At 34.1% G+C, this 26,594-nt stretch overlaps 3 protein-coding genes and 1 pseudogene across 5 annotated transcripts; 2 read left to right on the forward strand and 2 right to left on the reverse strand.

Moving 5' to 3' along the window:
- Nucleotides 1-3,126: 3,126 nt before the first annotated feature.
- LOC114380059 (gamma-secretase subunit APH1-like) lies at nt 3,127-6,804 on the forward strand. 2 transcript variants are annotated; one of them, XM_028338969.1, is made up of 7 exons: nt 3,127-3,350; nt 3,531-3,686; nt 4,243-4,328; nt 4,614-4,739; nt 5,055-5,182; nt 5,894-6,033; nt 6,786-6,804. In XM_028338969.1, coding segments are annotated over exons 1-7 (750 nt in total). In that variant the 5' UTR covers nt 3,127-3,237; the 3' UTR covers nt 6,787-6,804. The 2 variants fall into 2 exon arrangements, with proteins under 2 accessions (XP_028194770.1, XP_028194769.1); XM_028338968.1 differs by lacking the exon at nt 6,786-6,804 and adding an exon at nt 6,262-6,454.
- Nucleotides 6,805-7,284: 480 nt separating this feature from the next.
- Nucleotides 7,285-9,632, reverse strand: LOC114380058. The gene is made up of 2 exons (XM_028338967.1): nt 9,317-9,632; nt 7,285-8,261 (listed from the first exon to the last, which is right to left on the reverse strand). The coding sequence occupies exon 2, from the start codon at nt 8,227-8,229 to the stop codon at nt 7,378-7,380; it is 852 nt and encodes a 283-aa protein (XP_028194768.1). The 5' UTR covers nt 8,230-8,261; nt 9,317-9,632; the 3' UTR covers nt 7,285-7,377.
- Nucleotides 9,633-12,194: 2,562 nt separating this feature from the next.
- On the forward strand, nt 12,195-16,746 carry LOC114379540 (calcium-dependent protein kinase 24-like). Its single transcript, XM_028338220.1, has 8 exons — nt 12,195-12,898; nt 14,222-14,345; nt 14,504-14,647; nt 14,775-14,927; nt 15,192-15,307; nt 15,412-15,579; nt 15,989-16,222; nt 16,312-16,746. The coding sequence occupies exons 1-8, from the start codon at nt 12,389-12,391 to the stop codon at nt 16,462-16,464; spliced, it is 1,602 nt and encodes a 533-aa protein (XP_028194021.1). The 5' UTR covers nt 12,195-12,388; the 3' UTR covers nt 16,465-16,746.
- Nucleotides 16,747-18,545: 1,799 nt separating this feature from the next.
- Nucleotides 18,546-26,323, reverse strand: LOC114379851 (annotated as a pseudogene). The gene is made up of 15 exons (XR_003659617.1): nt 25,861-26,323; nt 25,187-25,311; nt 24,901-25,006; nt 24,080-24,170; nt 23,690-23,862; nt 22,954-23,061; nt 22,783-22,863; nt 22,137-22,244; nt 21,751-21,841; nt 21,537-21,626; nt 20,753-20,800; nt 20,177-20,248; nt 19,582-19,681; nt 19,372-19,498; nt 18,546-19,252 (listed from the first exon to the last, which is right to left on the reverse strand). The product of XR_003659617.1 is annotated as a probable E3 ubiquitin-protein ligase ARI7 (transcript).
- Between the last annotated feature and the right edge of the window lie 271 nt (nt 26,324-26,594).

The raw sequence follows: 26,594 nt of genomic DNA on the forward strand, positions 1-26,594 counted from the left end.
CTTATCACACTAATTAAATAATATGTGTTGCAAATATTTGTAAATAAAATTATATTTTTCAACAAATCCGTATTTAACTTTTTAATTTATTCATCACAATGAATTGAAAAGGTATGAAAAAGGGCATACACAATAAGTCATAAGAGAATAAAAAAGGACATACCTAGCTCAATTGAGCAACTACTGTTACTTCCTGGAATTGGTCCTAAGATGGCTCATTTGGTATGTGTAATAGCTTTTCTAATTCAAGCAATATGTTTCATTAGTTTTCTGAAGTTAATTTTGTTAGTGCAATTAGGTTATGAATGTTGGATGGAACAATGTTCAAGGGATATGTGTAGATACTCATGTCCACCACATTTGCAACCACCTTGGGTGGGTCTCAAGATTGGGCACTAAACAGGTTCCTTTAAGCTTTGCAGCTTCACATTTTATGTATGGGGGGCATTATTACCTTATTTTTTAGTTCTCACATCTTGGTGCTGGTGCAGTTGTGATGGACTTCATTAGATTTCTTTCTTTTAGAGATCAAATTTATGCAAATTATTGAACACACACATATATTGGTATACTATATGAAGGCATATTCTTTCGTTGATAAATGTTAAATTATAAGATCAGAAATTTATTACATTTATAGTTAGTAACCAAAAGAACAGAAAGAATCTTTCACATTTATAGCATGTCTGAAATCATTCATAGTTAGGGATAACAAATCAGCTCTTTCAAGTGGCTTGGATTTAGTTATTTTGTTTTGTCACCCTGTTTCTAAAGGTCACAATTGAAAGTTGCCAATCCTATTTGATTTGTGCTAGAAAACTTCAACACCCGAAGAGACGAGGGAGGCACTGCAACGGTGGCTTCCAAAGGAAGAATGGGTTCCAATAAATCCTCTATTGGTATGTCCAACTCATTGTCAAAGTAGTTGAACAATTTGCTGTTATAATTGAGATGTTATTCATACAATAGAACATTTTTTACAATATTATTTTTCCTTTTATTTCTCTTCAATCTTTATCACTTCAATAATCTTATTTCACGTTTCTCTTTATTGTACAATTATAATTTCTTGTTATAATTTGCTATGTTTTGCTTCAGTAGTCAGTTTTATATGGCAAATTAGTGTAAGATAGATATTTGAATAGTTTACAGTTATATGTGGGACTCGTGTATCATCCAAAGACAATAAATTTTCATTTGTTTTTTTTCCTGTCCAATATTTTGGCATCTTATTTGTTACAACAATGTAATTAACATCTTTACTAAGAGAGTCTAACTTAGTTGGTTGATAAAAGCGAATGAGTTATTGTAAACTCGATACTAGTATTCAATTCTTACATATTAAAAAAAAACAGTAACATCCGGCTTGAATATGAACAGGTAGGATTTGGACAACCAATTTGTACACCTCTAAGACATCGTTGTGGAGAATGCAGCATAAGTGAGTTATGCCCCTCAGCCTTGAAGGAGATCTCTTACTCAAGCCCATCTTCCAAGTCCAAAAAGTATAGAATGAACAAGAAGCTTTGACATGGACAAGGAGAACCCCCAAAAGAACATGAACCTTTAACCATTCTTTTGGAATTTGGTTCCTCCTTATTTTTTGTCACATGTACATACATATTTCTAAGTACGGCTGTGACCAAATTCCTATTAGGCTTACATTACATCAGCCCAACATCTAGAGAGATGTATATTTTTTTGTAAAATTACTTGTTTTAACCGTTGGATGATCTGAAACCTGGGGGGTTCTATAAGCCTTGATTTTTATATTTTTGCCATCTTTATGTTTTCTGGATTTATCTTTTCGGCTGATTCAATGTCAATTAATTATTAGAGTTGAGGGATGTTGAGGGATATGCAGATTTTCAATTTTATATTGTCCTTTAAATTTAGAGAATTGTTTTTTTATTCCGTAAAAATAATTTATTTTTATCAGTCCCTTTTAAAAAGCTACTTTTAATCCCTTTTTATTTAATGTGTTCATGGTTTCACAATTTATAATGATTTTTAACTGTCATTTTTTTTTTGAAAAATGATTTCTGGTTATTTTAAACCGTTAAAATATTTTACTAGTATGATTTGGTGACTTTTTTTTAGATATTTTGTTGGTTTTAAAGAAGAAAAATAAAAATATAGATGTAGAATATTGTAATTTTCACATATTCTATCTATTTTAAAATGTCACAAATCATTTTTAAATAAATTAAATTAAAAAAAACATTTCTAAAGGTGACAAATTGTTACAAATTATGAAACCATTAACACATAATGAGAGAGACTAAAAGTAATTTTTCTAAAATTTGAAGGACTAATAAAAATAAATCCCTTTTGAAGGACTAAAAAAATAATTATTCAAATTTAAAGTACTAAAAACATATTTAAGTCTTATATAAATATAGCTACTTTATTTGGTCAAAAACAAAATTTACACAATGTTGTAGATAACTCTAAACAGAAAAAAATGGTATAACTCGTCTAAGTTTTAGGTCTCGTGGTACAACTTAATATCAAATTTATTTTTAAACATTATAATTTAATGATAAAATGATTCCACAAAATTTAACGACAAGATGTAATTATCATATATTTTTTATATATTTAGGAACTAAATTAGATTTTTTTAAAAAAAAATTAAATTGTCACCGATTTACATATTTAAAGACATAAATAATCATTTATCCCAAAATTAATTTTAAAAATATTTATCTAAATACAATAAATGTGTGTTTGGATAACTTCCAAAATCATGATAGACCATGATGAGGCAGATCAATCTTAATTTTGATCAAATTTGCATGTTTGGATTTTCAAAATCATGGTAAAATTAATTATGATTCATAAAAATCATGATAGAATTGAAACAAGTAAGAGTAATTTTACTTTTGTCAAAATCAATTATGTAAAATTAATTTAATTCAAAATCAATTCTGTCACGATTAATCCAACCATACAATGAAGCTAGCGTATAATCAAGCAGGACACCGATTCGGGCTTTTCGGTTCATGAGATAGCCCAGTCTACTCGTTACGAGTAGAGAAAACTCAGCCCAATAGAGTAAACTGGGTTTTAATTTGCCGACCCGAATAACGATTTGGATCGGAAAATGGATGACTCAGTGATTGATCTCGTTTTTGTTGGTTTCCACCTTTTTCCAGTGGGAGGAGCTGAGCAGAGAAGGAGTTTAGGAAGTGTTTGGTTACTTCTGAGATTCTGCTGTTCCTTAGAGAGCGAGCGATGACGGTAGCAGCAGGAATGGGTTACGCTCTGCTAGCGTTAGGACCCTCTCTCTCCATCTTCGTTTCTGTCATTTCCAAAAAACCCTTCCTCATTCTCACCGTTCTCTCCAGGTAGCTCGCTTTCGCTCCAATTCCGTTTTGATCTCATGTAACACCAGCATTATTTCATGCAAACTCGTAATTCAGACCTCACTGACCCTCTCTATGTTGCTATTTTGATTTGCCTTGTTTTTTACTCTGCAATGCTGCAAATTAGGGTTTTTATCATGATGATTACTGTTGTGGATGCAGCACACTGCTGTGGCTTATAAGTTTGATTGTGCTGTCTGGAATATGGAGGGGGGTTTTGCCTCTCAACACAACAGCTTGGTGGCCTTTTGGAATACTCATTTTCTCATCTGTTGCTTTTCAAGAAGCCCTCAGGCTTTTCTCCTGGAAAATATATAAGTAAGCTTATATTGCTCTTTTCTCAGCTTCAAATTCTTGCATTCAAGTGCTTTGATATTGTTATTTGGTTAAATTATAAATTTTGGTTCCTACACCTTATGCCATTTTTTTGTTTTATTGAATCTACATTTTTGGTGCTATATGAAAAAAAATTACAAATTGAATCCTATCGTCTGACAAAGTTATGGCCAGGATTAGATTTGGGGTATATACTTATTATTAGTGTTTTTCATTCTAGAACCATGAAAAAAAATTTAGACTTCATTTTGGTTCTTACATTAAAAAAATTGTATATTTTGGCCCCTACACTTGACATACCGTTTTTTGCTTTGGTCCCTGTGTGGAAAATTGTAACACCATTATAACTTTAATAAACAGCAAGAAGGGAATTATAAACAGTTGTCTTGTAAGGACTAAAACCAAAAAACAGTGTCAGATATAGGAACTGAATCTGTAATTTAAACTTGTTTTAAAATATGATGGAGGAAATATCTGACCATTTTGTAGAAACTGTTTTTGTATTACATGGTATACTGGTGTTGCTTTTCTTGTGTAGGAGGTTACAAGATATGTTAGATGCCTTTGCTGATAGAATATCAAAACCACATCTTCACCTGACAGATAAGATGCTGATTGCTCTGGGTAAGAAAACAGAGGCTTTCATGCCTATTTTCCTATCCGATTGCATTTGTTTGACCATTAACTATTTGCTTTTGTCAGCTGCTGGAACAACCTTCCTGATACTGCTTACTCTTTTTTACCTTTCTTTTGACATTTAAATAGATCTTTCATTGAATTTAGTTGTATGATAAAATGAATAACTTGTTAAGATGTATTGAAAAATGATATGGCCTATTGGAATAAGACCTATATTGTAAATAATAACCTGTGTTTTTTAATAAAATGTATTTTGGATTTTTTTCACAGCTGGTGGGTTGGGTCATGGTGTTGCCCATGCTGTGTTCTTCTGCATCAGCCTATTAACTCCTGTATTTGGTCCAGCAACATATTTCGTTGACAGGTGTTCAAAAGTTCCATTTTTCCTTCTTTCTGGTGAGTTTCCCCACTGCCGGTTGTTGTATGTAACTATGCACGTATATGAATAATATGGGATTTTACAGCTTCAAACTTTTGAAAAATATGCTATCTAAGGATTTATTGCATATTTATTTCATTAATGTGATTGTATGGAGTTTAGGTTAGAGTTTTACCCAGGGAATCTTGAATAGGACTTTCCTATTAAGCCTCAGTACCTACCTATATACATAAACAACAGTAGCTGCGATTTTTTATATTTCAAATAATTCTATTGTATTTTAAATATTTCATCCCCTCCAATTAGTTCACCATTTTTTATGTACATTGCAGCGATTATTGCTCTTGCATTTGTCACAATCCACACTTTCTCAATGGTCATCGCATTTAATGGGTACTCAGAGGGGAACAAAGTGGATCAATATTTTGTTCCCATTGTTCACGTTGTCGCTGGAATGGTGGTAAAATCTCACTCTGCATTATATTTTTGCCCTATAATTTACATCAGTAACTAGTAACTAGCCATCTTTCCCTTGTTCCATTACCATTTACCAACATCAACATATTGGCTGTTGTCCAGCTAATATTTACAACACCAACATAGTTACAATATGAGGCCAGTGCCTGAGCAATGATGCAAAGCTATAACCTAGTGTTACCATGTTTGGTAAATGGTGTTATGGCTTGTTGGGGCATAAAGCAGTCCCCCTACACATTAAGAATGGCCACTGCCAGACTATCATATATTGATATGACAAAACCATTGAAAACGAAGAAGACAGCTCACTGATGTCAGTGTAGTTTTTAGTTTATATAACTTTCTGTTTGTAGATTTGTGAAGTTGGCAAGATGATTAACCCCAACATGGTAGGATGTAGAGAAAGGAAACAGTCCAAACAAAGTATAGTGAGTCAAGCTTGAATAGCTGGATAATGAATTCTTTACTGCTCAATTTTTTTTATGTTGTTAATGTAGCATCTAGTGGTACCTGTCTGCTTGAATTTGGATAAGTTTCAAAAAACATCGAAACTATAATAAAGAGGTCCCCTCAATATACTTTGAATTATTGTTATTAGTTAAGATTAGGAATATAATTATGATATCTTATGATGTTTAATTTAGCCTTTAATTAATGCTTAAATGGTTTCTTTGACTTTCTGTTCCTTATTCAGACTCTGGTGAATTTGGCCCCTGGCGGTTGTGCTTTTGGCATTCCTCTTCTTTATTTGGTTGCAATCTTGACCTTGATTCATTGTGGGAGGATGGTTTGGAGAAAATTGACAGAAAACCCAATCAGGCTGGTTCACTCGTAGTAAGTGATAATCTTTGTAAAAAATCTAGTCTATAGTTGCTTAGTGCTCGCTATTCCTGTTGGAATACACAGGATACCAAAAGTTATAATGCACAATAGGTTTTTCCTTGACGTTATGCTCCCATCTTTTTACAATGGGTTACTATTCGGGGCCTCAAGTCAACTTTCTGCATTTGTCAGTTTCACTTGTCGTCACTGCAGTCAGGCTTACTGAAGTTTTGGTTGCAGATGCGGGCTTGCAGAAAGTATTCAGAAAAGAAAATCTAGTAGATTAAGAGATTATTGCTTAAATTGGGACATTATCCCCCTCGCGTCGAAAAACCATTTTATGTCCGAATGTTACTTGGGTACATTGCAGTAAGTGTATATATGGGTTATTTATCTCCATGAGATGAAGTTAATCTCTAAGTTACACAACGTATCCGCTAGAAATTTATGCGTTTCAAATTAAACTCTAGTACAGATAAGTATGAAACATATTTTTAAGCTGAAAAAGATACACACGCAGGAAGCACATAAAATAGTTCAAAAAAGGGGTAGAAATATTTGGAAACGAGGGCAATGCCTCACTTGCGCTTTCCCATGTATAGCTATTAGCTAGCTTGGTTACTACATCCATTATGAAATCCTCCTTAGAGAAACTCAAAGTCTAATTGGAAAATCTTTTTTTTTTTTTTATCACTAATTATAAAAACTCTGGTATCTATCTTCAATATCGTTGATTTCTTCTGATAAAAAAACTCTAATTGTAGGTGTCACTTCATATCCATTATTTTTATCATCGGACAACACAGAAGGTAGAACAATGCACCATAATATTAAAAGAAAATTTTAGTTGGTTTTAAGGGGATGAAATTATGATTCTAGATTCACGCTACGATGAACCAACGCCTACACAATTTCGAGCACGGGCCAAGTCATTCATTCCTAAAACAACTTTTACCCAGAATGATGTAGTTTTATGAGGAAATAACGAAGGTAATACTCGTGCAATTTCATGTGTTTTGTGTTGTATTGGAGTTTTATTGCAATATTCTTTGTTGATTTTTTAATGCAAAACTTTTATTATGTAGGTTACAAAATTAAAACTCTAATTCTAATTGGATAATAATGCCAAAAGTGCTTATAAAAGTATATTTAACTTTTGTCTAATAACAATTTGTCACGAATTTGTTTAATAAAATTAGCAGATAATTTTATTTAAAAATTTATAAGTAATTAATTGAACTAGACTATTTGATAACATAATTATTTCTCCAAAAACTCAACGTGCTTATAAGGGGTCTTATAAAGAAGTCATGACTCATGTAAACCCTGTTCGGATATTTATCAGTGTCCAGTTTGCTATTCATCCTTTTTGGAAACTACACATTCACTTGCATGAGTTATTAAGAGAGAATCCTCCAGCATGAAAACATCACCATTAAATTCTGAATCAAGCCCTTCATGTCCATCAAATTCCTTGAGCCCCACCAATGTCTCAATTGGAATCTCAGGCTCTTGATCCAAAGAAAAATCTCCTCTAGCTAATTGAAGGTCATAGTTTGGCTCATGATCCTCATTAAGATTGTCAACAAATATTAGTTTGTTGCCATCTTCTCTGCTTTTCAGTACAACTTTCTCATCATTCAACTCTGAATTTACTATCTCTGCTGAACCTTTTGATGACATGGTTATCCTTGAAGGTTCAGATGTTACACTGCATTCAATTCCAGGGTCTTTATGTTTACTTTCCTTTATCCTTGATGTCATTGATCTAGAACCAAAGACAACCCTTTTCCTAGGTGAGATACAAAATGGACTCCAGGATTCCTCAGAATAATTCCAGTTCAATTTCGCTTCAAATGGCCAAAAAAGTGGTTCATCAACATTAAACTCTTGCATGTCTTCTATTTCTAGAAGATGCTCCACTGAAATAATATTATCTTTTGATCTGTCACAATGTATTCCATTGGTGCTAAGAGGAGATGAAGGTTTCGCAGATGAACATCCATAAGGATTTGAATCTGAGATCCACTTGGAGTCTTCATTTTCAAGAGTGAGTAAAGGATCACAATTGAAGTCACACTTGAAGCAAATATGAGTGGAGCTGTTGTTAGATGAACATCCACAACAAGATCCCGATCCTGAAGCCTCAGAACAACAACACGGAGAATTTGTAGCAGTTGCATCATTCACAGTTCCAGTCAAACTCATTGTAGAAGCTCTTTGTTAAGATCAGCGACTCACTGTTAAATTGGATTAATCAGAGATTGTCCTTCTAAGATTTTTTTTTCCTCAAATACAAAGGAAAGAGAAAAGTCAAATATGTCAGGGAAATATATGAGTAATGGTAAAACTAAAAGGATAACAAGAGTATAACTTTATTTCTTTAAGAATTTTCAAATCAGCATCTAATTAATGAAAAACACTCATTGCAGGCATTATGAACTGAGATGAAAAGTTTATAGAATTTTTAAGGGTTCGTTGATTAAGTAAAGCCAACCTTTTCCACTGTTGTTACCTATGAATTCAAACTCATGACCTTCTTCTAATATCATATATTGGGTCAAGTACTTACTATTAATCCGAAACATAGTGCAAATTTATTTCCTTTTAGTACTCTTAAAGTTGCATTTAGTTTAATAAGCCACACATGAGAATGTTAAAGTCGATGGAATTCCACATGTAACATTTACCAAATAAAGCCAACAGACAACCTACGCAACAATAATTAAACAAACACATAGTTAAAGAAAGAGGAACACCCCCTATAGTATAAATCCTTTAGTGTAATTAAACTGAATTGATGAATGTGATATAAGGAAAAAATAATTCAAAAAAGTAATTATGCCATCCAATTTATTTGTCATATATTAACTAAAATCTAAGCCTGTATGACTGTATTTGAAGTAAATATTTTGGCTGATAAACGCATTTATGTAATATAAATGAACAAAAAAAAAAGGACCAAAGCTCCTATATTTACCAGAAAAGGACCAAACAGTCACAGATAACTTCCCTTGGGAGAAAACACACCATTAAAATGGGTGAATAACAAAGGGGAGGTGAGAATCAGAGACAATAAACTCAAACAAAGTGTAAAGGAACAAATCTTAATCCACTAAGAAGAGGTTCTAGCAATTTTTTAGTGGGGCAACGATTATAGCCTATGAATTTTAATTTGATGATAATACTATACAAGCCTAATTCACCTAGTGTAACCTACGACAGATGCATGCATAGTAAAAAAAACAGTATGGAAGAAAAAGGAAGACAAGGAACTGCATTTAAAACCTATTACCTTGTTTCCACTCTGAAAACCACATGACACGTTCCGAGTCTGATCAAAGGAAGAGATTTTAAGGAGCAGAGAGATAAAAAAAAAATAAAAAATTGGTTTGTGTGAAAGAAAATGCCTAGAAAGAATAGCGCACAGTGTTTAAATAGCAAAGAAGAAAAGGTAGAACATTGTCTTTTACTTGTATTGTACTGTTAGAAGTTCAACACCAAAACAAAGCATGGGGCAAAAATTGGAGTTTTGCGTGCTCACTGGCCATGTTGATGTCTCACAATTGAGCTCCATTGGCGAATTCGATGGTCCACTCATTGTTGCCCATAAATTAATTCTTTAAGAGTATGATCCGACCATTTTCCATTTCATTGATTTTCTTTTAATTCTCCGCTTCAAGTCCACTTAGGGGCACTACAGTAAATCCTTTTTTTATTATTTATAAAAGATAATTTTATTATAAATGATCCTAATTTACACACTTAGTGGTAGTAACTTCCCTCCTTTTATGCTACATTTTTATTTTGTTAAACGAATATCCAAATAAAACAATTTTTGGCATCAATAACAACCAAAATTCACCGTATTGTGACAGGAGGGGCACTGAATCATGTGCAGAAAAACAAAACTGCATAGAGAGAATATTATTCTGTGATTGATAAATAAGTTTTTGACCAAAAGCGTGAAAAAGAAAATAACAGTCCCAATGCCATCCAACTAAAAGTAGTTTATTAGGCTTTCAAAAACAAAAAAGTAGCTTATTAGAAAATTTTGTATTTTTCCTCCCATTCTGAGACTAGGTTGGACAGATGAGGCATTGAAATGCTTTCATGTTCATTTGAGTGTTTTTGTACTCCTAACTGCTCCTTAAAGCATCTCGATGATGTAATTTAAATTATTTATTTTGAATTATTTATCTTTTGTTGATTGATTATAAGAATCTCACAATATAGTTAAAAAATTCGTATATTATTTTTTCCTATAGTATAATCTTAAGTTATTTTTAAATGACTCATCCTTAAACGATTCATATATTATTTTTTCTTATAGTATAATCTTAAGTTATTTTTATATGACTCATCCTTAAATGACAAAAGAATATTTTTTAATCAAAGCAATTATTGCTTATAAAAATAACAAAACTTAATTTTAAACAATTTAATATGTCACATAAATCTTTTCCAATAACAAAAGAATTAAGCAACAATATTTTAAATAAATAACTCTTTAAACAACCAGGGAACATGTGTTTATAGAACATGCATATCGCATAGGATAAAATAATAAAATGTTTCCTTTGGAAAGTTGGACGTGAAGTGCTCCTCACTAACGAAATACATGTGATGAGACCTTGACAAGTGTATCCGACAAGTATTGTTGCAAGTAATAATTGAAATCGGTTGAGTTTAGGTATCATTCTAAACTCTAAAGGATCGAAGGGTGATTCATAATTTACCAAACGCTATTTAATAGGAACCAAGAAAGAGTATTTATAATTAATTGATTTCAAGAAAAACCAAAATTTAAATTGAAAGAAATTAAAGCAACAGGGATTTATTTTTTAAGTTTTTCCTTTTCAAAATGCGAGAACACAAGAACACAATCAGAGTGATTGATTGGTTGAATTGTTAAACCACAATTCTTGTGCATACGATACTTCCTCAGTTCTTTATTACTACTTGTACAACTAGTACACTTGTCGCGATCTTAACAATAATCCAAGCCAGCTAGGGACTATCAGTGTGAGACGAAGAATGACAAGATATGATCTACTCCCAGTTTGTCAAGCTTTCTTCTCAAAACTCACACGATCCACATATTAATTAAGGGATATTTGTAAGATTACAAAGGAAACTTGGCATCATATGTAGGGTGCGTGATGTTTGCATACTTTGTCAAACAGAATCTCAAGGATTAGTTATCCCACAATCTCAACACTATCGTCAATATGACATGTCTAAGGAGTGGCAAGTGAAGTTTTCATTAGTAATCTTCAATTGAATATGGTGGGCAAGAAATTATTAGGTACCTGCCTTCTGCTTTTACAGTGAGGAGAATTTACTATATCTATATATATCTTTGAGGATGTGAAACTCATTGCTATCATTTCATGATTTTAAATTACACTTGCGATTGCGATTACGTATAATTACGTTATGATAAGTCAAAAAAAATTATATTACAAGTAATTGTGAAAAAAATACAGTTGATAATGCAATTATAATTGTGATTAATTACGATTGCATTATGGTAAATCAAAATACTTTGATATTGTGATCGTAGTTCCCATTAGGAAATACTATTTAAAACCCTAATGAAAATTGTTTCCAACCCACATTATGGGCCGGTCACTTAATTTAAGGGAAGTTCAGTCCGAACATTGATGATATATAATATCAATTGTTGATTCTTAATATTGAAGGGAAGTTCCACATTGCGAATTCCTTAATTAGCTAAAGTAGGCATATATCTATAGATTGTTCGATATATGAATATTTACGATAATATTGTTCTTGATAAAGGATAATGGATGGTGGACTTTCATTAATATCCTTGATTTTAAGTAATTCTCCACTTCAAGTCCACAAAGGGTCACATCAGTAATTAACTTGCGCCCTTCCTTATATATACACCACCTTTTCCATTTTTATTTATTTTTGGTAAACGAAAATATCCAAACAACCTTAAACCATATCCAAATAACAAGGACATTTCATACAAATCATGTGCACAAAACAACCTGGGGGGAGAATATTAATTCTTTTTGTGATTAATTTGCATGCATGTCTTTTTTTTTTTTTTTTGACAAAAAACCTGAAAAAGAAAAATAACAGCCCTAAGAAAATGGCGGGACCAACTACGAGTTCCCTCATAAATGAACACCCATGTTCCCCCAAAACCAAATATAGCTTCTCTTCTCATTCTCTGATCGATCACCCTCTTCGCAATTTAGAGTTTCCCAATCTCTAAGGTTGCTCTTTGTCTTCCTATGGAGATTGGGTAATTATAATTATAATATACTACCCAGCAAAACACCAACGTTGTTTTGAGTTATTGAATTAATATTAAACCTAGCTATCATCCATGGGAAGCTGCATATCAACGCAAGGCGTGAGAACACGCAAGAGGTCGAGGAGCAAGAATTACAAGCCCTCCACGCCAAGAGGGCACGAGCCGGCGCGAAGGTCGAGCGTGACGGCGCGTCCGCTGAACGTGGTGTCGGGGCCGAGTCCTGGGAACCTATTCGACAAGTACCAGTTCGGGAAGGAGCTGGGGCGCGGCGAGTTTGGCGTGACGCACCGCATCGTCGACGTGGAGAGCGGGGAGGCGTTTGCGTGCAAAACGATAGCGAAGACGAAGCTGAGGACGGAGATTGACGTGCAGGACGTGAGGAGGGAGGTGCAGATCATGCGCCACTTGCCTCAGCACCCCAACATCGTTGCATTCAAGGAAGCTTATGAGGACAAAGACGCTGTTTACCTCGTCATGGAGTTGTGTGAAGGTGGTGAATTGTTTGATAGGATTGTTGCTAAGGGACATTACACCGAACGTGCTGCTGCTGATGTTGCCAAAACCATACTTGAAGTTTGCAAGGTACCTCATACCCCCCCACCTTTTTCTTAATTTACTTATAGATATATACATCTTTGTTTTGTTTTTTGAATGTTTGTTTGCATTGGAAATCGAAATGGAAATGAAAATGACCCTGCATGCATGCATGGCCATATATGCTCTTATCTTAGTTTTTTTGTTTGTTGGGGCAGGGATTGTGTTGCGTTTGTGAGGAATGTTAAAATGCGACAAAGTGCAACATAAGGGTCACAAAATAAGAAGAAAAAATGAAAATGAGTTTCTCTATAAACTCAATTTAACTTATGCAGAAGTTAACTTGTAGAAATTATCTCATTTTTTATACGAGACAACTTCTATAAATTAAATTATACATAGACTAATTTTAGTTTATCAAGAAGTTCATTTCATCTTTTCTTCTCCTAAAAAACCTTCTGAATAAGCTTTATCCAAACAAGTTGTAAAATTTAAAATGTAACAGAATAAAATACAAAATTAAAGCACTGCATTTTGTTTCACTCAGAAGGGGAGAGCAAAAAGAATGTAATACAACAAAGATTCCACACCCCATAGTATTAGTACGTATTTTGACATTAATAGGACAAAGGGATGTTTGCCTAAGCATCTTCCATGAGTTGCTTACGGGGTTCTAAAAATTAAGAAATCCAGCTTCACCATTAGAACAAGTGAGATGACAATTCTTATATGAAACAATTATAGAAGTCATTTTAAGTTCTTAAGAATTGTTGGAGAATATTTGTTGAAGTTCTTAAATCAAGTGAGTTAAGTAACTCTATCACACCATTAGAGATGCTCTAAATTTATGGAAAATAACGCTTAGATAAAATAGTACCAAAACTCCTAATCGTGTAAATCAAAAACAGGAAAATTTATGGTTTTAGTTAAAGTTGGTGTGCTCTAGTACACCTGCGCTGTTTTATAATGATTGTGCTCTATTTATACCACAAAGAGTGAATGAATGATGTTATAATTATTACGACAATTTCTACACATTTACATCTGTATCTTATCTGTTGTGAAGAATTTTTGTGGTATAAATACGTTACTCTCTAAATAATGAAGCTAAAGGAAAGGGGTACTTAAGTTTTTAGTCAGACATATAGGCATTGCAGAGAGAGTGGAGAATGTAGTTGAATATGATTATGAGCAGTCCATAATTTCTGAAAGTGTCCTGCTGCAGATTTGTCCTGTTTTTTCTTTCTCTCTTGGGATGATTGCTTTGTGTTTTTTTCTTCCTATTTGAAGCTAAACTACAACTTAGGATCTTGTCTTATTCTGCATTCCTCTCACTTGTATAAACATTTTTCTCTTTTGCACATTTTGCAGGTGTGTCATGAGCACGGAGTTATACACAGGGACTTGAAACCTGAAAATTTCTTATTTGCAGATTCAAGCGAGACTGCTCCATTGAAGTCAATTGATTTTGGCCTTTCCACCTTCTATGTGTCTGGTAAGGTTTATATAATTTATGATTTTACTTTAGTACTACTAGTATTATAGCACGTCATATACTTTCCACTGTTTTATTAGACAAAATAAATAACCAACTTTAGATAACACTAACAAAAACTAATATTCTAACAAACCAATTTTACAATGTGGTGACAGGGGAAAGATTCAGTGAAATTGTTGGAAGTCCCTATTACATGGCTCCTGAGGTTTTAAGACGTAACTACGGACCAGAAATTGATGTCTGGAGCGCAGGAGTTATTCTTTATATTTTACTTTGTGGAGTTCCACCCTTTTGGGCAGGTATGTTTCATTTTGATTCATACATGTGAACAAAGCAAGAAAAAAATAATTCTAAAGTCCCTTTTCAGAAATTTTAATTGTTTCATGCATGGAGTTCCTTCTGATAATGGGATTGTAACTAGTACAGAATCTGAGGAAGGGATTGCACAAGCGATCATCAGGGGCAAAGTAGATTTCACAAGAGATCCTTGGCCTAAAGTTTCTGATGAAGCAAAACATCTAGTCAAGCGCATGCTTGATCCAAATCCATTCACCCGGATAACAGTTCAAGAAGTTCTTGGTATGTGCTACAGATTTCAAGCAAAAGAAACAGTTACTGTTTTTCAAGAGTGAAGTTACATATACAAGCATGGACATGTTTAGTAAGCTACATTAAAATCTACTGCTTAAGAATTGAAAAGAAATTGTTACATTTGTTGGAGTAATTTGGCTAGGCAAAAAGAATTGTCTACTCAAACTCATTAATTGTTCTAAAAGTTTATGTGTGTTGAATAGTTAATATGATCACAGGAATATACTGATAATTATCTTCTTCTGTGTGAAGATAATTCCTGGATACAAAATAGGGAGCATGGTCGAACTATTTCTCTTGGAGACCAAGTAAGAATGAGGATCAAGCAATTCTCCTTGATGAACAGATTCAAAAGGAAGGTTCTTAGAGTAAGTTCTAGCATATCCCTTTTGAATTAAAGGTTAGGAATATTTGCTAATTGCTACCTTAAATTCAAAGTAGCCTTACACTCCTAAATGGGTCCTGTCTTCAGGTGGTGGCCGATAACCTGTCAGATGAGCAAGTTGATGTGTTTAAGCAAATGTTTGATATGATGGATAAGGACAAGAATGGAAACTTGTCATTTGAAGAGCTCAGAGATGGCCTTTCAATGATTGGACACGCCATTCCTGACCCTGATGTCCAAATGTTAATGGATGCTGTAAGTTTTTTACATGCTGAATTAAACAATAATGATATATGGACACCAATAGTTTTTTTTTATCAACAAAGGTTAGTTTGGTAGTTTTGTTAGAAATGTCATTTGGAGGGATTCGAACCGCGACCTCTCCCTCCTCCCTTCTCCCAATAGTATAAACACCTATTTAATAATTCTCATTTCTTTTTATCGGTCTTACATCATATCACATATCATATCTGCGATTCTCTTTCTTGGTGTCTATTAGTATGAAATTGTCTACTAAACATTATTCTAAATTAAAAGGAAAAAATGCGTGCAAATAAGGAATAAGAGAACTCTAATATAAGAAAAGAAGCTTAAGAACTCTTTCAAAGTTCATAATAACCTTAACAAATTCTTTGAACCTACTCTACATTGCCCATGACAACAGGCAGATATTGATGGAAACGGCACCCTCAACTATGATGAGTTCATCACAATGAGTGTTCATCTGAGAAAGATAGAAAGTGACGAGCATCTCTCTGAAGCGTTCCGTTACTTTGACAAGAACCAGAGCGGATATGTTGAGTTTGAGGAGTTGAAAGATGCCTTATCAGATGATGACTTGGAAGCCAGTGACGACCAAGTGGTCAAAGACATTCTAAATGATGTTGATTTGGATAAGGTAAGAACTATGAAGTAAAACTAGTCCTACTTATAATACACTTTAACCTTGGTTTTGCAACTAACTGTTTTTGCTTTGTTTCGGTGTAGGACGGTCGAATCAGTTTTGAGGAGTTTAAGGCAATGATGAAGACAGGAGGAGATTGGAAATTGGCCTCTCGCCAATATTCAAGAGCATTGTTGAATGCATTAAGCTTCAAGATGTTCAAAGACACATCTAGCAATTCTGTTAAGTGTAACTAATGTTTCATGAAGGGGGGGGGGGGGAGGTCAAAAACTCACATGATATGCAACAATTAAGCGGCATTCAGTAATATTTTGAGCTGTGTACAGTTTGGTTACTCGGGATTAATTGGAAACCAACCATGGGGAAAGGGAAGACCTCTTGTCATGATGTGATCTCTATTAATTTCATTTTTTTTATTTCATTAATTGTTGTGAAAAATCATCTAATTGAGATTGGAATTTGTCTTGAAAATGGGATGTTCTAAGAAATGAAATGCAGAACTAGTGACATTTTGATTAGAAGGTAGTGTCAAGTTTTTTCCCTCCATTTGTTAGACATATAGGTAGGCTTTGCCCATTACGTATAAAAGTACAAATTTGAGAAAATTGCAACAGATAAGCGATTTTAAAGGAGAATGGGACATCCTTTGCTTTTTACGTGGGGGTCCTCTGCTGCTAAAAATGTACAGTACTTGGTGCAGCAAATGATTTATTGAGCACACAAAATTATATAAGATGTATTTCACCACATCGAATTTGGCTTCCTTGTGGTAAATTAATGTTTGTAGTATTTTGTGTAGAGTTGTAGAGAAGCCCAATTCAGTGTGGTGAGGTCCATGTTACGTAACTCAATGTAGTTAATAGATCATTTACTATACTAATATTTCACGTTATAGCAGGGAATCCAAACACATTTCGGTGGTGTTGACAACTCAGTCTTTCAGAGTCACCTATTGTCTGTTTACCCTTTCCAAGATACCAAACGAAGAACAACATTATTAGATTGAAAAAAACGTGAATTAGATTCAACTGAACTGTTTCCCAAACACACCTTTCGTCTTTTCAACTTTCCTAAGGCAATAATAGGAAGAAAAAAAGTATACAACCTACCTTATTTGTATCTTTTGCAAATATGTAGCCACTTCAAACTTTCATTTCACTTCAATTATATATATTTTTTGAATCTTGTTAACCAAATGCCCTTAGGGCATAATAAATCCTTCATTAATACTAGCCTGCTGGACTTGGTTTCAAGTGTGGAAACATTGTGCTATGCGGTGCAGATCCTCTGCAGTAAAAGAGAATAGTGTGGTAAGGTGCACATTTTAAGTCATGTGGACCAATAAATAAGTTATCGCTCCAAATACTATTTTCTTTTACTGCAGAGGATCTACACTCTGCAATGTTGGCTGGTCCGGAGGTCTAGTGATCTAAATAAGTTTTCTATCAGACCGTCTTCTTAAAGTGTCATTTTGTTTTTGGACAGAACATATATGAATTTAATTAAAATGTGTTCTGGGTGAATTGGTAATGTTGGTTCTGCTATGTACATTGGTGAAGCTAGCTTTCTTAGTGGTCTTGGATTGCAAGGGTGGAGGACACCTGCAAGTATTCTGATGTTCAAATAAGTAATAATAATTCCAGTAGAATTTTGACACTGGAGTAAAAAGAACTTCTTGAGGAAGGTGCTTGCATTGGATATCTATAAAATGAGATGTTTGGATAATCTATCAGTGGTCTTGTTTTTGTTCTTCATTTGCTGGAAAAAGTACTCGCCCTTTTCCTTTCATTCTTTGTATTTGTTCCTCGTTTTGTTGTTGTCTACTTCCCCTCTTTGATTTTTGTTTTCTTTTTTGCGATGGTGGGTTCTTTGGATTCATGTCCTTTTTCGGTAGGGTTGCCGTACACAATGGCCCCATTCCACCACAACGGACCACTGTCCGAGGGGACGATTGGTTGGACTAGGTTGCAAATAACTACATTTCAACATGAGTTAAACAACTCCATAAACAGTTATTGGTACAATTAATGGTGGGTACAATTTTCTTGATTACATCAATCATCTTCTGAAATTGTTTAACTCCATTTTTAGTTCAAGTTAGACAACCGCCTACATTTAACCACTAAACCAGATTCCAAGTAACAAAACCTATCCACATTTTTTCTGTTATATCAAACGCTTGTTTTTTTTTACTCGACCATTTTATACACCACATCTAATATAAGCAGCAGTAGCACCACATCTAATAAGACCCCGCCAAATCACCCAATAAGACCCCATCAAATCACGCTAGCCACAAAAATTCACAAAGGTGCCATAAATATCAAGTGATAAAGTATAATATTTATTGCAGCCCCTTATCAGTTTTTTAGAATGTAATCAAACCCTGAGTTATTATACACGACTAACCCTCTTGGAAGCTGCCAAGAGACCAACTGAAAGAGTGGTCATAAACAAGAACATTTGTGTTCATCTCCATTATCCAGCATCTGTTGTGTTATGGTATTGAGTTACAAATGCCTGTAGTAGAAAACCTCATACGTAAAAAGATAAAACACTATATACATCAAATTGGGTTGTGTATTGAATAGGAGCGCATGGAGAGCAACCTTTCTTCCAAGCCTTACTCCTTTCATCCTATTGTATTTAGCATCACAAAATTGGAGACTGCATAATATATCTTGTCTCCATCTCAGCTTTTGGTGCAAAGGCCTTCGGCAGGAGACAAGTGCTTCAAATGGAGAACCAAGTTTTCATCGCCGCTGTTGATAGCACATCTGGCATGTGGAGGCAGATTTGGCATTTGCATAGGTACAATGCTCGCAACACCAATGACTATCATCATTCATTTTGCTGGGCGTGCTGCTTCGAAAAGTTCCCTTTCCTCTTCCAGATCTCCCCTTACTGCTCCCAGCAGCATTTTTTGAGCTCGTTGCTTTGCTGAAGGCAGCTCCATTACTACCCACATCAGATAGACCATTCTCTAATGCCCTTACTAAATTCTCAAAGTAGTTTCTAGTCACACTGCCAAAACATATGTACCAGAAAATGAATCAAGCATAACTCCAATCCAAAAAAATCATGATTAAATCAACTAAAACTGGAGTTCAAGGCAAATGATTAAGAAAAAGAGTAATATACACCTAGTCAATCCAGCTAGCTTTGTACGAAAGTCATTGAATTCTCTAGATGAATCATCAGCACTTAAGAATGGCTGTAGTTCCTTTTCCGCGCATTGATGAAGTCTCTCCAGACCAGATTCTGCTTCACCTGAAAACAAATTATAGTTGAGTATTATTTACAGAGGACTCGCCACAAAAATTTATAATTAAATTCAATTTTAAAAACAAAACCTTGTAAGTACTCAAAGAACTGCTTTTTTGCATGCTCATGCTCCGGCAAATAGAACCCATATGCATATGTCCATTTCAGCACTCTTCTACACTCAATTATCTGAAAACATGAAAGACTTATTAGGAAGCCATCTATTTCACCCTGAAATGAATTTTATGCAATTGTGGCAACTGTCATTGAAATTCCCTACAGCTATATAACAGCAACGAAAAACGTAATAAGATTGCAGGCACTAAAGAAATTTCTCGCAAAATCACCAGCTTCAGGAAAAAGATTGAAGAACAAATTACACTCCCAACCCCCTTTAAGTTTGAAACATTACATTGACGCCCCCTCATATGTTACACTAACACCGCTCACAAGGGAGGTGACTGTAATGGTTAAAAAAGCATGGGGTGTTTGTGTAATTACACGAAACCTCAAGGGTGGTTAGTGTAATTTATTCTAAATCAAATGTTAAATGAATATCAACTGCTTTGAAACTTCCTCCCAGGGGGAGAACTGGTCTACTCTTGTAATAAAAAAGCATATGTTAAAGCTTAATAATTCATTACAAAGCAAACTGTACAAAGCATTAACAAAACACTAATTTACTTGTAGCCAGGCTTCAGTTATGAACTTAAGCTGTGACTCAGGCTGACACTGTATGTCACTAAGCTTCTCAATCTGCACCCCAAAAATTAAAAGGAGAAAGAGAGAGGATTAGTGAGCAAATATATGATCCCTAGGAAGGAGTATAAACAAAAGATTGTGCAAGAATTAAAAAAACACAAAATATTTTTTGACTTATGACAGAGAAAAATAAATTATACTATGTTAGAAAGTGCAGATTCATGAAAGAGAGAGGATTAGTGAGTAAATATATGATCCCTAGGAAGGAGCATAAACAAAAGATTGTGCAAGAATTAAAAAAACAATATTTTTTTACTTATGACAGAAAAATAAATTATACTATGTTAGAAAGTGCAGATTCATGAAAATATAGTGAAAAATGGATATTACAAGTGTAAACAATGTTTTTTCAGTTGCCAAAAGTTACATAAAGCTAATATATATATATATATATATATATATATATATATATATATGTATGTATGTATGTATGTATGTATGTATGTATGTATATATAAAGAGAGATGGCTGAACATGACAAATGTGCATGTAACTTACATGAACAGTTTGCATCTGCTGTAGATCTGCAAGAGCTTTTTGCCTTGACTGTAGACAAGAAAAAGGATATTGCACTGTTATATCAATATATAGTAAAACCACATAAGAGATTCTCTGGTTTAAATGCATATACCCAGATAAAATAATAATATAGAACACAACTTAGAGAATCACTAACAAATCAATGTCCGTTAACATAAACCACGAAAATTAGCCAGTTAGCAGTCTTCCACATGGTAAAAATAATAAAAATATGAAGCATATTAAAACATTCCTCATTAGTTCAGGCACAACACTGTCAAGGACCAATTTTTCTCAGTGTTTGCTAAGTAAAATTGTAAAAACAGGAGCTATTTTTTCATATTAGTATTACATCTCTAGCATGCCCAATCACACGAGCACTTTAGGCTTGAAGCACAGATAATGCATAAACCCATCTATGATCTATCTAATGCTGAAAATTAAATTTTTATTAGGAGAAAGAGAACAGTAAAGATCGTACTTTAGATCATTTGGTCACAAACTCTAATAGACCAATACACCTAAAAGGTGAATGTACATCAATAGATTTTTTTCCAAATTAAATATCCATCAAACATGAACATAACATTTAGATTATGACCAAAAAGTATCATGCACTGAAAAAATATACTTAGAAATACTCATTTAGCACTCAAGATGGTAGAAATACAGGCAAAATATAAAATATGCAAGCATAAATTCAGAAATTGCAGAAGACAAATTCCTAAAACAAGACTACTGAACAGTATCAACTGGTGCATACAGATTGATTGCTGGCCCACCGCTCATAATAATGTGTGTATCTCTCCAGCGAATTCTTTGCCATTTCCCTTCTTCTTTCAGTATCATCATACTACAAGCAACAAAATTTAGCTCATAAGCTAAGACCATTATCCAAGTAGATGTGGACAGAACAGTGAGCTAACTACAGCCAGAAACCTGACTGGGAGAAGCTGAGTATTTTGTATGTCCCTTACCACTCCTTCTTGTTTAGCTGCTTCATAACGATTGCAAGCATAAAAACCACCAGTTCTTTCACCATGGTCTGACCATGCACCAACGCATAGCCTATGCAGATAAAATATTTAAAATTCATATATTTCATAATAAAGAAAAACACCACTGCCACTGTTTTCCTAATCCAACCTTCTACAAGAATGATAATAATAAAAAAAAAAATTGGCTTTGATTTGGCAATGATCCTAAAATTCATTCAATCAACAGTAAGCTCAGGCTCTCAAGTCTCAAATACCCAAAAAGGCCCAGTTTATTATCCTCAATTTCTTAGAGATAAAAAGATGAAGCATGCAACATGATTTTGTTAAAAATTATGAAGGGGTGAAAAAGAAAAGAAAATACATACCAGCAAAATTCAAATTTACAGGGTGGAGTGCATGTCATGTGCATGCACCCATGATTTTTTTCAATTGGTCGCTTACACTTGGGACATGGCTTTGAGTTAGCAAGTATCCTGAAAGTCAACATATTAGCAGTAAGATGAGGCTCTGAAGTCAACCATATTTACTTTTAACCATTAGTGCCAAAAGTAAAAATCAATATAATTGTATTCAATCATGTTCATTTACTTTTAACAACTTATGAGACAAAGTTAACCATATTTATAGCTACACGCGTGGTTAACCACATGTGATGGGTGAAGAATCCCAGGGGTACTTTAATCATTACTCATACAATCCCTATTCCAATAGTCCACACATTATGAATTGTTCCAGAGAATTTGCAAAGAAATCCAAAGATTAAGTAAAACACTGTTCTGTGTGTATTATTTCTTTCACTCCTTCAATCAAAGGAGACACACCCTTTAGCCAACATTTAACCTGATTCAGGCATAAAATGTGGGAGAATTTTTTCAATTTTCACCCATCAAATACTCTTCACTAAAAGTGTCCATTTTAGACATTAGATATATGTAATTCTCTAAGAATATTGCATTATTTCAATTACAAATAGAAAATCTGTATGAGCAATACTCTTCCAGAAATCTCTACCAGTTCATGTTTTCAGACTCTGCACTGTTCTTCAAAATCCACTTTGCCACAGTCCACTGGGCGATGAGCCTCCTCAGTGCACTGTAGATCCAAATACACATCAGTTGGCAAAACAAACAAGCCTATAAAATGCAAAACCGTAACAATCTAAAAAATCCATACACAACTTACATTCCAACAAAAGCCATATGAACAGAGGCAAGAGACATCATAATTTCCAGTACTACCAGCATCAAAAGTAACTGCATATTCACAACCTGGAGCAGGACACCACTTGGACTGAACAAAATAAAGTAAAAAAAATTATTATGACAGTCAGACAACGAGACATAAATATTAATAATGATCAAGAAAAATATATCTGGTTATTATTATGAGATACAGTGAACCATTAATCACATAATTATAAATTTGGGGTTCGTTTGTTTAAGATTTTAAAAAGTGATTTTAAGAATATATAAAAAAAATTATTCATTTCATAGAGATTTTATGAAAACACTATAAATGTACTTTCTATTTTAACAGCTAGTCATAATTACAACTTTTTTGAGAAGCTACTTTAAATAACTTCTAAAACTAATCAGAAATTTGATATATTTTTTCAGATTCGGATTTTTTTCAAAAGCTTAAACAAACAAGCTAAAAAATTTAAAATGTTTTTTTCAAAATAAAAGAGATTCTTCGTATAAAAAAAATACCAAAATAAACAGGTTCTTATATCCCTGTTTGGTCAGGAAGGATACATAAATATGCCAAACACTTGATTCAACAAGCACGGAATTAGGAACATGTAATGAAAATGAAACACGGGAAACATATAGTCACATGGATTTTAGTTAGCAGTATGAAGAAAAGTAAATATCCTTCACTACACTATCAACATCATAATTTCATATCTAGGACACACCTTCTTATTGTCTTCAATATAAGATCTAAGTAGGTAACGTGCATATTTCTGCTTATCTTCATCCGACACTAGAAGATTAATCATATCTTGACCAATAGCAGCATCACAAGTGGGATCAGGACATCTCAACATCAAACATCCAGGACCATCATTAATGGATGTGCTGATATAGCCTAGTATGTCAAAAGGACAGAAGAACATGATACAACATAAAAAGGGGAAAAAAGATGAAAGGACATTAAACAATGCACACAGCAAGTCACCTAAGCTGTCACTCCCCTCCTCTTCCCCCAAACAAAAACAAAAACAGGAAAATTGCAACTGAAACCAATATGCATTTTTATCACCAGATGCCAGATTATATCTGTATGAGATCACAAAAGGTCATACCTTCCCAACATGAGATACAATAGGGATGCCCACAGGAAGCCATTTCAATCCTAGCACGAGGATAATTTTCAAAACAGATACCGCAAGTAAGCTGGCCACAGATAAAAAAAAAAGAATTAAATACAAATAGAGCCCAAGCAAGAAGAGAAAATAAACCTATGAAGCTCGAACTCTACCACAGCCACTAGACACAACACACCCCAACATGGCTACGTCCAAAATATAGGGCACTGGAACAACACACATGAGAGACAGAGAAAAACTCAAATGAAATATGAGCAAGAGGAACTAATAAAAGATCTAAATTGATAATGAACAATTGTATATTCTTGTATAATTACCTTTTCCCTATGATAATGAGCCTCAAAGAGGAATATTTGGAGACATCATTTATTCATTTTACAATGTAAACACTTGGTTTCTTTACAAAAATTCCCAAAACAAGATGAAATCTCTTTTCAAAAGAGGTAAATTTGCCTTCTCAAATACCTACTTGTTAAGTTTTTACATTTTTGATGATAGTGAGCCCCACCAAAGAAAAACTGAGTCATCATTTTTTAATATTTTCTATTATATTTTAAGCTGAATTTCTAAAAGTTTAAAAGGAGCATGCTTATTAATAGCATTAGTGTGTGTCCATCCATACAAAGGTGTCAGGTCAAGTGTGTGAATCAACGAAAATTAACTTTTAATTGGATGCCTAATGAAAGTGTCGGACAGGTGTCAGTATTGGTCTTAGAAACATGTCTAATACTGTGACACTTCAAATAGAAGATGCGTCCCCGCTTCATAGTATTAAGACCCAAGAATCCATGTCTCACCTCTCTAGTATTAGGATGCTGGACAATTGGCTTCTCCAACAAACCAACTGCTTTTCGGACTCGTTCTTCATCAGCAAACCATGCATCGTGCACTCTACTGACGCTCCTGCAACACCAACTCCTCTCTTGAGCATACAATGCAGTGAAAATCTTACATGTCATACAAATGCAGCACAAACGTTTGGAAGCACTAAATAAGGTAAGATCAGCATCACACAGAGACAAGGGGGGGGGGGGGGGGGGAGCGACAAAGGGTATGCAATAAGGTTTAAAAAATTGAATTTACCAATTGTGGTGACGGAGTAGTATGCTTGCAAAAACCCTTGATATGGAAAGAACCGTTGCTACTCTAGTGACGTCATCTTCCTGTCTTAGTCGTATATCGGATTCCTTCAATATGGTAAAATTTTGCTGAAACCAAAACAGGTATAAGAAAATTAGTGGGAAACTGATATGTGATTGCAGAAACCAAAAAATTGGAGCATCCGGCAACAACACGGTTTCTTGAACTGGAAACTGTAGAACTCACATTCAATCCAATCCATGCAAAACCAAGGGGAAAAAAAACGAATTTTCATGAATATGACTAAAATGAACCTTAGGAATAAAATCATCTAACCATTGAAACCAACCTCTTCTTCTCTCAATATATATAAAGAAATGATTAGTGCTAAGAAGATAAGTTGAGCATACATTTCTATCACACCATAACTAAATAAATGATTAATACGCTGAATTAGTCCCTAAAACCTCAACTGGAACTCGTAATTTCCCTAATTAGTCATGGAATTAGGAGCATCCAATCAATTGACAGTTTAATTCCTGAAATCACAACAATTTCAGAAACTTGGCCTTTTACAATTTCAAAGACTAAATTGATTAGATTGGGTCACAATTTCTCTACTTTGGTGTGTGCCTCGTCGTAACAAAATCGAAAAAGGAAGAGAGTCAGAGAGAGACCTCAGGGCGGCGAGACTCGATCCTCTCGGCGTCGTCGAAGTAATCGTCGGCGTCGTAGTCGCTGTAGTAGTCCAAGGGAGCGTCCTCGGTCTCGCCACTGTAGAAATCGTCGTCGAGGGACTCGATGTCGTTGGCGTCGGGCATATCATCCTCCGACTCCATCGAGGAAACCTAACCACAAGGGAAATTCAAGAACCAACGATTGATCGATGCACAGTGGTGGTGGAGTGCAATAATAAAGGGGGTAAAATCTAGGGCAGAAGAAGAATTGGGAATTGGAAGTAAAGAACGCGTGTTCTTATTGCTTTGATTTTCAATTTATTTTTTTTGTTTATGCTTTTGGGAATTGAAAGAAAAATTGTGAAAATATGAATGCTGATGGATGGTATTGAAGGGGGATTACTAGTACGCAAAGAGTGGAAGGAGGAAGAATGGAGAGAGAAAGAATAGAAAAGGAAAAGAAGAATACAAAAGTTGGAGGTAAGAGCACTGCCAAACCAAACGTGAGCTGAGTCGAGAGAGAAGTCAGCCACGACACAATAGACTATAGACTAGCCATAAATCAGCCTAGAAAAAATGTAATTATTATGATAAGTATGATAAGACTTTTAAATATATTTTTCCTGTTTTTATAAAATTAAAGTGTATCAATTTTTTTGGTCACAAGTAAGGTTGGGTAAATGTAAAATGATTTTTTATATTAATTATGCATATAATTAATGTAAAAATAATAA

Source organism: Glycine soja, chromosome 12 (assembly GCF_004193775.1).
Source record: "Glycine soja cultivar W05 chromosome 12, ASM419377v2, whole genome shotgun sequence".
In the NCBI taxonomy this organism is placed as follows: Eukaryota; Viridiplantae; Streptophyta; class Magnoliopsida; order Fabales; family Fabaceae; genus Glycine; species Glycine soja.

Coding starts and splice junctions, on each gene's coding strand:
- LOC114380059 (XM_028338969.1), top strand. CDS start 3,238: ATGACGGTAGCAGCAGGAATGGGTTACGCTCTGCTAGCGTTAGGACCC. Junction 4,740..5,054: donor TCCATTTTTCCTTCTTTCTG/GTGAGTTTCCCC, acceptor TGTACATTGCAG/CGATTATTGCTCTTGCATTT. Junction 5,183..5,893: donor ACGTTGTCGCTGGAATGGTG/GTAAAATCTCAC, acceptor TTCCTTATTCAG/ACTCTGGTGAATTTGGCCCC.
- LOC114380058 (XM_028338967.1), bottom strand. CDS start 8,229: ATGAGTTTGACTGGAACTGTGAATGATGCAACTGCTACAAATTCTCCG.
- LOC114379540 (XM_028338220.1), top strand. CDS start 12,389: ATGGGAAGCTGCATATCAACGCAAGGCGTGAGAACACGCAAGAGGTCG. Junction 12,899..14,221: donor CCATACTTGAAGTTTGCAAG/GTACCTCATACC, acceptor CACATTTTGCAG/GTGTGTCATGAGCACGGAGT. Junction 14,928..15,191: donor AACAGTTCAAGAAGTTCTTG/GTATGTGCTACA, acceptor TTCTGTGTGAAG/ATAATTCCTGGATACAAAAT.